The sequence below is a fragment of the Orycteropus afer genome, unplaced genomic scaffold, assembly GCF_000298275.1.
Source record: "Orycteropus afer afer isolate SDZICR_OR568_19922 unplaced genomic scaffold, OryAfe1.0 scaffold00010, whole genome shotgun sequence".
Lineage (NCBI taxonomy): Eukaryota > Metazoa > Chordata > Mammalia > Tubulidentata > Orycteropodidae > Orycteropus > Orycteropus afer.
In genome coordinates, this window is record NW_006921597.1 from 4,522,678 (window position 1) to 4,534,819 (window position 12,142).

At 47.7% G+C, this 12,142-nt stretch overlaps 1 protein-coding gene across 1 annotated transcript in view; it reads left to right on the forward strand.

The window, feature by feature from the left end:
* The first annotated feature begins 483 nt into the window (after positions 1-483).
* The window catches only part of TBX15 (T-box transcription factor 15), a 131,122-nt gene continuing 119,463 nt past the window's right edge, over positions 484-12,142 (forward strand). The window contains exon 1 of the mRNA XM_007948561.2: positions 484-688. Within this exon, the coding sequence (XP_007946752.1) occupies positions 484-688 (205 nt within the window). The remainder of the gene's footprint in view (positions 689-12,142) is intronic.

The following is a 12,142-nucleotide window of genomic DNA, read 5'->3' on the forward strand; positions in this document are numbered from 1 at the left end:
CCCCCTCCCTCTTCCTTGCCCCTCGGACAAGAGCGCACCGCCTGCCCCCAGCTCCTCGTGAAGGGAGGAACTCAGGGGGAAAAAAAAAAAAAGTTTCCCAGAAGTTTGGATCAGAGGAAGGACGGGAAGAGCGAGAGAGGAAGAGGGAGAGGGAGGAGAGAAAAGAGAGGGAGGAGAGAGAATAAAAAAAAGATGAAGTCCAGTCGGCGCAGCCTGTGAGCGCCTGCCCGGGTGGGTGGGAAGCAGGACTCAGGCGCTCATGCAGCGAGCGGGCGGCGCTCCCGGCGCTCGTTCCTAGAGGCTGGGGCAGCTGGGGGCGTCTGTCCGAGCTTTTGCCGGAAGGTGGGGGAGGGCGCAGAGGACCTGCGGAGCCGCCGCGCCGCCGCCTTTCCCGGGCCCAGCCCGGCAGGCGCTCGGAGCGTGAGGGCGCGGGGCTGCTAAGGAGTAGAGGAGCAAGCGGGGACCAGGGTGCGGGCGGCTAAGATGAGTGAAAGGAGAAGATCTGCAGTCGCCCTGAGCTCGCGAGCACATGCCTTCTCCGTTGAAGCCTTGATCGGCTCAAATAAAAAGCGGAAGCTGCGAGACTGGGAGGATAAGGGGCTGGACCTGTCCATGGAGGCGCTGAGCCCCGCAGGCCCACTCGGAGACACCGAGGACTCGGCCGCGCACTGCCTGGAGCCCCACCCGGGTGAGTGCATCGGGCTAGACCTCCGGAGGCGGGCGGAGTGGGGACGCCGGGCGGCCAGCCGGCGGATGGAATGGTGAGGAGGGAGGCCTGGACTGCTGAAGCTCTGCATCGCTCCAACGCGGGTTCTCTTTTCTTCTTGTAAATGCCTTCAACTCTGCCTAAATTCGCTGGAATCAATTTAGGGAACTGGTCTGAGCCTTGCATTTTGGTCGGTTAGGTCAAGCAAGGAGGCCTGTGTTAGTGCCTGCAGCTGAAGTGTAGGCCCCTGGAGGTTAGGAGAGGCATGGGTCGAAGGCGGTGGCTGGGAGCGGAGGGGAGCCTAAACTGCTTCCTAGAGCCCCAGCCTGACTGGCGGGGTTTTTGCCCCCTCCAGCCCTATTTCGGGAAATGCCCACGAAGTCCCATTTAGCCTCTAGATTGGGCCCTTGCTTGCCCTTCCTCCACCAACTTTTCTGGGACTCAGGTTGTGTTAACCCTCTTCCCGGAGACCTGGAGCATATTCTGCTGAGGTTTGTGGAAAGAAGAACGAATGTTAGACCCATACTCTGTCCCCTGAGTCATTCTTAAGGACCCACATTTCTCTGTGTTTTTGGGGAGTCGGACATGCCATTAATTTGTATCTTGGATCGCTGCGCATCCTGTGCAGATTATGTGCATACACACAAAAAAACACAGGGCAGATGTCGATGTCTGTATTTTAATAGAATCTTGAGCGGGGGCAACTTAATGTTTCATATTAAGTGCCAAGATTTCAACTGTGCAAAACAGCCCGGGGGAACAGCTGTTGTCCGAAGAATCTTGTGCGCGCGCACACAACGCTCGCAGCTTTCTTTGGCGGCTTCAGAAATTTTCCAGCCTGGGCTTCTAAAACTACACTAGAGGTGCTCCTGACCACCAGCCAGGACTGGGGAGTAGACTACGATCTCCGCGCGGGCAAGCCCAGGGAGGGGTGGCGGTCCGTATAGCAGTGGGGCGGCCACAGGCCTGAGAGCTTGGGGACAGAGCTCAGGATCCAGGCCGGAAAGCGGGCCGACCCGAGGAGAGACAGCTGTCGCTTATATTTTCTCTTTACTCAGTGACAGTTCAATTTCCATGCTCTGGAGGCTAATAATAACGCGATTAGCGGGTGACCTGCAGAGACAGAGTTTTATGAATTCTCCGTGTCCTTGTGGCCCGTTACGGTATTTGAGTTTAGTGTTTGGGAATTATTTTTATTAGTCGATGAAAAGAAAATTAAAAGATTTATTTCATCCGCTCGAGTCTTTCCCTGTATTTGGATGTGGGTGCTAGTTCACGCGAACCCCTGCGTGGGCAACCCAAAAAGGAACGCGTGGTGAATGTTTCCCTTCTCTGGCCAGACCCCATTTCCTCACCGCATTTATCTGTTCTCAGAATCTTGCCTCCACACATTCAGTGGACGTTCTAATAAGCCTTAAGACAAATCGCTATTTGGGAGGGTCTTTTATTTTCTCGACTGAGAGATGGTAGAAATTATTTAGTTGCACGTGGCAGAGGCTGTGTCCGCAGTAACTGTTCTCTTGGGAGGCCCCAGGTCGCTCAGAGCCCTTCTAGGGTCGCCTGTTCAAAAGAACCAATATGCAGGGTCAGAATCAGGGATTCAGCTAGCAGCTTTCTCTGCACTGTTCTTGGGGTACAGGGCAAGGAGAGACAAGTCCAGGGATGAGAACTCGGATTCTACTTTCCAGAATCCTCTTCATTTGGTCCTGCCGGTGGTAGAGGGAGTGGAGGACCTGACATAGAAGAACTTGACATCACAAAGAGTTTTGTTCCCACTGCCTTTATCACTAAATAAATACACAAATAATGATAATTACGGGGAAAAAAAAAGCAAAGGGAAAGATGGGCGTTTAGATTTGAGAGAAAACGAAATATGTTTGTGGGGGCAAGAGCCTGAGAGAAGGAAGGAGCCTAAAGCCGAGAGCAGTCGCTGGCCTTCTGGAGAGCCAGGCTATCGCCAGGCCTGGCTGTGCCCTGGGGCCCAAGCGGATCCTCTAGCTGGAGCCTCACAGTGACCAAGGCTTTCTTATGAGCCTGGGCTCAGATGGAGAAAAGTCTTTCAGAAGTAGGGTGCAGTGGCGTGTAGACTCGGCTGTCTCCCGAGTGGAGGAGGTTGAGTAGTGCCATCCCTCCCCGACAGTGCTTTGCACCGGGATCTGATGGTAGAGAGCGCAAGGCGCGACCAGGGTTCGTGCCTTTAGGCCTTTCTTCCTTTTCTCCTCTAATAGGACATCTTAACAAACACAAAGCCACCTTTAAAGATGTGTATGTGGTGGGGAGGAGAGTAAGGGATGTGGTCCAGGAGATCTCATTGTGCCCAGGGCAGCGTCTTAACCCCACTGGGCCTTGAGATTTTGTTTAAAAGGCTTCTTTCGGTTAGGGCCACAAGGGAACTGAGACGGCCGAGTGCCTCCCCCGCCCTAGGCCGGTAACCAGACCGGAACTGAAAAAACAAAACAAAAACAAACCACCAAGGGGCTAGGGAGGGACTAAGCACAAACACGCACACCATCACTTCTCTCTGACTAGCACCCTCATTTTCAGCCCGCGCTGACCGAGCCACAAACTCCAGAGATCCTCGGACAACCCAGTGGTCAGATTTCACTAATCTTTCGGTTTTATTCAAAGACGCGGCCTCTTGTTTTTTTCACAGGCCGTTTTTCTTTCCTCTCCTGGACTGGGCTGGCTTTAGTAGGCGCCCCAGCGCCCGCAGCCTGGGGCGCCAACCTGCAACAGCGGGGGAGTAGCCTGGCCCGCGCACTGTAGGCATTACACGTCAGAGGGCACAGTATGTATTTCGAAATTTTCCACCGAGTCTAGTGGCCTTGAAAAACCCCGAGGCCCGCCAGGTTTTGGAGAGGGGCCTGTGTGACGCCCGCACTATCACACCCACGCCTACACTCGCCGTTTTACGGAGAAACTGCCAGGATTCTGTAATCTCGGGCTGGAGGGTCTCAAGACCTATCTCCGAGGAGCCTGGATCTCGGGCCTGCTAGCCCCTGCCTCCCTCCAAGCAGCAATAGGAGGAAACTTTCGACCTGAACCGCCCGAGACAGCTGCTGCGGCCTTAGAAGTATATTTCAGGCACGCGGGGGGCGCCATCTGCGCTTGGACCCCAGCCCCAGCTCTAACTGGTTTCCCTAGCTCTGGTTTGGACCTTTCCGGCCCAAATCCCCAGTCCAGCGCCGGCCGAGGCCTTGTCTCCCGCGGCGCGAAATAATGCAAACCTTCTGTGGAAGGATTACCTCCTTCAGAGCTTGCGGCTCTGAGTCCTGAAGCCGAGGCGCCCAAAAGGGCTGGGGAGGTGGTGGCGCGCTCGGGTGGGTACATTCAGCCAAGAACAGGCAGGCAGATCGACACTCCGCGCACACGTGCACACGCGTCTGGCGCTCGCACCCTCATGTACACCCACTCGCGCAACTCCCGAGTGAAATTAGGCAAGAAAAGCCGCCACAGAAAGCTTCGTTACTCCAGGTCACTTTCTTCTTTCTTTCTTCGAGTTATCGAGATCAACTTGTTACTGGAATTGATCCGCTAGTTTATGGCTCGTTTGCTCAGAGTAAAACACCGAGATTTTAATTCTGACAGCACCCCTCCACTCACCCTCAACCCTCAGTAGGGAAACACGGGGTAAAAGAGAGGAAGTGACTCTTAACAATATTTAAGTAACTGAAAAAAGTGATGATCTTGAGGGCAATGGGGGAGAATCTGCTTGTGCGGGGCAGGCACCAGCCAGGGCTCAAACGGTATTGCCAGGGTGTGCGGCGCGCAGGACTGAGGCACTCAAGGGTCTGCCCAGGGTAGGGTCCCAGGTGAAGAAACCCCGTCCTAGCGTAGCACCGGTCGATGCGTGCATCCCTGCACCAGTGTGGGCCTCGAACCGAGTTAGGGCCTGTTGGACGTGCTCAGGCCGTGCACAAGACTCTGGCCAGCCAGGTCAAAATGGTCTTCTGCCGCAGTGGCTCCTTGGTAAGTGACCTTGTGTGAAGGGGGAAAGGCGGAGGAGGGAAGGCGAGGTCTGGTGGTCTGATTTTGTCATCGGTCGGTGTGGAGGGTTGTTTTCTCAGGGATCAATGCCAAACGTCTCCCCCCCCCCCCCCCCGCTATGGTAGAAGTGCAAGGAAATCAGACGCCCTCTGGGTGCACGGGGCTGGGAGAGCGCACTACAGGGAAGGGTTTTGGAGACATTCTGTGTTAAACTCCGGCCCTAGCGCAATGGCACAATAGAAGTCAGTAGGAAGAAGAAGGGATTAGAATCCTCTCCATCCCAGAGAAATGATAACAAACTTCTGGAGGGCAGTGTGAGCTTGGGCGGTGGCGAAGGCGGGGCCCGAGAGGGACCCTTGATGCTCAGGGTTTGCATCTCCAAAGGCCCTTTCCCCAGTGCTTCAAAACCCGGTGTGATGCACGTGAAACGCTGCGACTTATGCGACTAACGCGAGAGCGAACTGTCTGGGAATGGTCTCTCCTTTCGCTAGGGCAGAGCAGTCTCTCACCGGCCTCTGCCATACACCTCTGACCTCAGGAGAACCTCTGGAGGCACGCAGGCACAACGTGCGGCGAAGGAAGAGCTGCGTTGCCTGGGACAGAGCCGTGCGCAGAGCTGGGGCGCAACGATTCTGAATTAAGATCATCCGTGCCCTCCCAAGGCTATTAAACACTATTTTTGGGCTCAGAGACAGCCACTTTGGGTTTTCTGATTTTATAGGTAGTATTCCGAGAAAGAAAATTTCATGGGGCAACCTTCAAACAGGGATGAAGGAGGTATTAAATTCCCTTGGATTTTAACTCCACTTTTAGTGGAGTTCGGCTTGCATACACAGAAACACTCCGCTGCCGTTTTCCTGATACACCCGTCTCTATACCAAATGCTTCAAATGGTTTATAAACATCTTTTAATTATTACAGAAAATTAGCTTAAATTCTCTTTAATTTATACAGATGGCATTAGATCAAACGAAGAATGGAATGAAATGGCTAACCTCCCCTCCCCTAATTTTGGTAGTTTGTGTCCCCCGATTTATCTGTATAATTTCCTTTGTGTATGTGGACATGAATTTAATAGAAGCAAGTCTCTTATAAATCCTTCGTATAGACCACAAGGAGAGAGGGACAAATACAGTTTGGCTCAGAAGACTGAAACATTGTATTCATCTAAGCCTGTCCAAGGGCATCACTAGTATCACAATTGTTTTCTTCTTTGCCAAAAAGTAATATTAATGATTGGAGGCCTTTTTGAGACCCTAATTATGGACTCTGGTAAAACTTTATTTCTCACACCTGGGAGAAAACTACTTCTTAAATCTGACAGTTCTTCTCTAAATGACAGTAGATAAGACGTAGCAAAGCTGAACTGTGCAAATTGCGTCGGGATAAAGAGCAGACTGGCATTTCACTTTCCTTTTTGGAAATGTAGGAATCCATGAGATGATTATTCAGGGGGTGTAGCTGGTTATATTGCTTTCTTACTCCCGAGAGACCCAAAGTAGTTCAGTAGAAGAGAATATTTAAGCGGTTTTCTTCGTTTGAGGTTTATGTTTTGACCTTTTGGGATACTTTTCCACAAAAGGGAAAAGTAGGGAACTAGTGGAATGTGGAATCTTTTTCCCTTCTCTCTCTCATCCATGAGGTTTATTTTTGCTTTGCTTTTTCTGGTTTCAGTGAGCCTGGAATTTTATATGTGCGTGACTGAGATACTCAGGGGTCTGCACTGGGAACAGCAATTAGCAAATTTATAAATCAAGGTCTGTTTACACTTCTTTGGGGAAGGATAATCATTAGTTAATTTAAGTGAGGCCCTTGCTCTAAGAGTCAGGGGTGGAAAATGAGACTTGGTAGGGAGGACCTGCTGTGAAATGGGAAGAGGTGGGGGAATTCAAGCAACTGATGACGACCAGGCAACATTTATTCCGCACCGTTAATGACTTCACTTTGAGGCAGAACATTTCGCTGAGTATAAACTGGTGATAAGCCTTTGATACCGGAAGTGAAAACAGGCCTGACAATCACGACCTTTTACTCTATACTTTAAAAATCAGCCAATGTCTAGTTTTGCCCTTTATAAGTCCCACACGCAAGTGTATTTATATACAAAGTTTGTGTGTGAACAACAGTTAAGAATGGAATAAAGATAAGATTTCACAGAAAAGAATTTGCCTCTCTGTGTGTGTGCGCGTGCGTGTGTCTAGCCAGTTTATCAAATTGGGAACAACTAAAATTCGTGAGTTCAGAAATTTTGAAAGCTCTGGGTATCACCTGACAGTTCTTGAGATCCCCAGATTTGCAACTGGTATGTACGAGGTATTTTCATTTCACTTTCAAATTAACTCATGACTTTGACCAGTTTCAGAGAAGATATGGAAAATGAGACGGTACAGATATAATTTAAAAGAACAAGGAGAGTGGATTTTTTTCCCACTTAAATCTGGCATTTAGTTTTAAGAATGAGGCCATCTTTATTTCCCTTTCGGATGGGCAGAACGCTGCTTGCTGTTCTGAAGCGTGTTGAACATTCTTCCATGCAGACAGTAAATGGCACAACTAAGAAAGTTGGATAAGAAGAACATGGTTATAAAAATAACGAAAGCAACGTTGTGGTTTCGGGAAATTAATTGGACACCTAAGAAATAGCGTATACGGGAAGGTCGTCACCCTATTTTCCTCTTACAATTTCTACAATACAGTTGTTGAGTCTCAGCGGAGCTATTTTCCCAACGCGGTCACACTTTAGAAAATTAGAAAACAGCAACAACGAAACAGCCAAAGCCCTAATTCTTAATTATACAAGTAACATCCTAATACTGACTTCTTTTAAAAACAGAAATACTACCAATTACAGTAGAGTTCCCTTTGAAATGGAACTTTAGTGGTCATTATTATATACCTACCCTGGAGCCTGGAAGTTCTTAACTAGTTCTTCACTGAGTGAACCGCTATTCTTACTTCCACCACCCTCTACCTCCTCTTTACTGTCCCACCGCCGGCAATGTATTTTTAAAGTCCCAGACCGAGGTGCCGGTAAACAGTTTTCCCTCCTTACTTTCTCCTTCCCACTACTCCTTTCTTACTCTGACATCCTGTTCTCCTTTCTCGATCTACTACACACACGCGGAAAACGTCCATTTTGCCCCATCTCAAAAAATTTGCAGATGATGTTTCACCGCGGCAGGAACTGCGATTGCATCTCTTCCCGTGGACCCATCCCTGGGAAAATAGGTCAGCTTCGGTGACCTTCGCAAGCCAGCAAACAGGCGCGTCCATGTCGACCCTGTCCGGGTCTGTTTGCCCGGGCCGCGGCCGCGCGGCGGGGCCGGGGCAGGCGCGGCTACCGGCAGGCGCAGCCGGGCTACCGGACTTGTTACGCGCGGTACCGCGCTTCTCCTCTGGAGCCCGGGGCTCTGCTAGGCGCGTGCGCCCAAGCTGGCCTCGGGGCCTTTGAAATGAGGGAGTCAGGCATTCCGGGGGGCTGGTGGGTTCTCTTTTCAGCTCTAATTACATCCTGGATAATGTGGGCGCTCTGGGGGAACCCGGATGGCCTTGGTTGCGGACCACTCCCCCCGCCCAAATCAGCAAAATCCAAAACAAACAAGCAAACAAAAGCTCCCAAAAAACCAAACGCAAAGATCTTACACCTCGAGCCCTCAGGGGAGTTTGAGCTTTTGCTTTCATCAAGCTGAACAAATTTCCAAGGAATCAAACTGACTTCAAACATTAGCATTTGGAAGCCAAGAATCCTTCGGTTTGAGAAACTTTTAATCCCTAACCATTTCCAAATGGGTAATTCTAGGGTCAGTGAGTAGTATAGACAATCTGTTAAAAAGAAGAATCATCCGTTGGGTGAGTTTGAGATGCAGAGGATCCCCAGGTGCCTGAAAGGTCGGTAAAGGCAGCGATGCCCACGCCCTGAATCCGGGCATCGCCCACTCAGAGGAGGGAACAGGGAACTCAGTATCCTTCACACAGTTCTTGGAGATTAAAAACAACGAGGTAAATTCTTTTCCTCAAAATAAGTAGTAAAGAGAAATCACCCAACTTTATAAAGTAGACTGAGAAATGACAATTAATTCTAGGGTCACGTTCTGTCAGAAGCTGTTGGGGCTCAGCCTTAGTGAGTTGAGAGGTTAGTCCTACTTGCGAGAAGTCCTTGCTGCAGAGTGTCAATCACTCGCAGGCCCCAGGGTATGGAATTGTAAGCCTAGAAATTAGGTGATTTAGATGGTTCAGGACTTCACTTCTCGCACCTAAGAAAAAAAGATAATAATTGATTTCCACAACGAGTAATTGTGCCAATAAGTGATTGTGCACACAGCAGTATTTCCTCCGGGTTTGACAAAGCTTCCTCAGTTCAGAAACCTAATAATTTTTTTTTTTTTTTTGGCAGCTTTGCTGGAAAGAGCTAGGGTTTACCTATGAAAAAGTTTAGTTAGGAAATTAATGGTATAAACAAGCTTGAAGAGAAATGTTATTGTTGTTGTGTGCCAGCTGTGGAGTGGATTCTGTCTCATAGCAATCCTATGGGACAGAGTAGAGCTGCCCCACAGGGTTTCCGCGGCTGTAATCTTCAAGAGAGAGGATTGCCAGGTCTTTTACTTCAGTGGATCTGCTGGTGAGTTTGAATCGCTGGCCTTTCGGTTAGCAGCTGAGCACTTAATCATTGTGCCACCAGGGAAATACTAACTTGTAAAACATTTTCAGAAACCTTAATTGCTTATGTGGAAATTCTGCACGTTTTAACTGTATTGCAAAGCTTTCAACACAAGCCCTCATAGTCTGTATTATTCCCGTGTAGTAGGAGACCTAGATTCTAGTTCTGCCTTTGTCATTAATGTTGGAACCAGGAATATTTCTATTAAAGGCAGGCATCTTAATGCTGAAAAAATAATGTTTTAAAGTTGTTTCATAGCCATATGAGGCCTCAGTTCCTGGTCTGTGAAATGAAGGAGACAGGATCAAATGACACCTGAGGCCCCTGAGGGTTTAAGATTCTGTGATCCCATTAACATTTTTTTCCCTCTGATATTAACATTTTCTCCTAATGCATCTTATCCATCACTTGACCTACCCTTTGCTTTGTTGAAATAAGGTACATTTTAGCACAGCTGTAGAAAGAAACAATAATAGTAACATAGGGACACCCCCCCCTACGAAAAAAAGCATAATTTGAGAGCTAGAATTAAGATCTTTCATAAAGCTCTTTAAAAAGTTTTAAAATTAATATCATATGTTCAGAAGTCCTGGATCAGTGATTTCCAGTCCTTTGTGTTTGCTGTAGCTCACTGTGGCTTGTATGAAAGCTCAGAACTCTCCTGCCAAAAGGGTTGTGTGGCATTCGGGAATGTAAAGGAAATGTCAGTTATTTTCACTTTGAGCATTTTTGCGTTCTTTCCAGGAACAGCTGGAAAAAGTGTGCATTTGAAAAATGAGGATTGAGAATTAATAGCAGCTTCATCACTGATGAACTGAATTGGTGGGACCGAAAAAAAAAAAAAAAAAAAGTCCTTACTACTTGAGCCTGACGGAAAGGACACTAGTAACTATTTTCCATGTCTAGCCTGTTAAGCTGAGCTCTTTATCTGGCAGAGATGTGAGACTGCTAAAAGGATGACTTAGTAACAGGCAAAACGCTTGTCAACAAGATAGATCAGAAGACAGCTTAGCGTTCAAGACCTCTATTCATAGCTGCTGAACTTGAGGTCAGGGTCAGATGCAAAACTGGGCCCAGCACACACCTAGGAGGGTTTCTCGTGTTTCTAGCTTGTGAGACTTTATTTCCTTACTGACTTCTGTAACTGGGTTTCAATCCCCACTGGCGACTTCCCACCTTTATGTGATGCCCTCATTCTGCCAGCACCAGCCCCTGTGCAGACATTTGTTATCATTGAGCTTGTGGATTTACTGGTCTTTATCTCTCACTCCTATCCTATAAACTGCTGTAGGGCAAGGACTTTCTGTTCATTACTTTTGTATCTCCAAAGCTTAGCACAAGTGGCTGGCACACAGCAAGCCAAGTATTTAGTAAACATAATAATATAATGATAATGATAACACAGTAAGAGCAATGATGATAGCAATATTTCCTGAACATTACCAGGCACTGTGCTAAGTGATATATATCATTTTGGAACATATCTATATATGCCCAAAAAACCAAACTCGCTACCACTAACTCAATTCCAACTCATAAAGATCCCCATTGGGTTTTCAACATGGTAAATCTTTACAGAAGTAGATTGCCTCATCTTCCTTCTATGGAGTGGCTGGTGGGTTTGAACTACCAGTCTTCTGCTTAGCAGTCAAATGTCTTAGGCACTGTGGCACCAGAGCTCCATACACACACACACACACACATACACACACACACACACGTACATTCTTATGAGATAGTTGCTATCACTATTATCATTTCAGTGCAATGAATGGATAAATTACATGGTGTAGTGGTTAAAAGCTCAGGTCCTTGGGGTTAGATTGCTGTGTCTGAGCCATGGTTCTACCACTTGCTAGTGGTGTGACCTTGAGCAAGTTACTTACCCTCTTTTAATCCTAGTTTCTGCATCTATGAAATGGAATAATAAAAGTATTCCTGAGAAGATTGTTGTAGTGAGGATTAAATGAAATCACACAAAGGATTTAGCATATTGCCTGTTATCACTGTCAATTAGACTAGTTCAATTTAGCTATAATCAGTTGAATTTATTGTAATCACTTGCCTCAGTGATCAGCTTGGATGAAGAGTTGCTGCTAATTGTAATCAATAGCAGCCACACTTTTCTCCCTTTATGTTTTGCTTTAAATGGAATACTTGGGATTTCATTTGGGATCCTCACTTGGTTTATGGCCCACAGTTAGAAACAAAGTACAGAATCACAATCAGTGTGGCTAATAAAGTCAAAAGGACTTTGACAGCTGTTCATATTCAGAGTTCCATGAAGCAAAACGTCAGCACCTGAGGAAGGAAGGTGTAGAGGGAGGGCATCCAAGAGTGGGGATCCACAGGCTGACATGTGGTAGGAAAAGGGGGTTGGCAGAGGTTGTGGCTGGGAGCCTCAGCTTTACCAACTCCCCAGGAACTTGATGCTGGCAGAGGACAGAAGGACCTTTCTAGGTGCAGGCAAGTGGAATAACACAAGTTTGATTCTCTTTGACTGGTTTTCTAATATTTCTACTTGGAGCTCAGGAATCTCAAAAAGATGAGCCTTTATCATAGATTCATTTTCACCAGGCCTTTGTTTGATAGGCCCCCAGGATACTGGGAAAATGAGCCAGTTATAACAAACAGTTGAGGCTGCAGTAAAGAATTGGTTGGTGATGGTTGTTAGAGTTAAAAAAGAGAAAATGCTGAATGCCAGGGAAGAAGAGATTGGGAAATCTTTTTTTTTTTTTTTCTTGCTTTTAGTTAGGGAAACAGCAAAAGTTCCACATATTGTGTTAGAAACT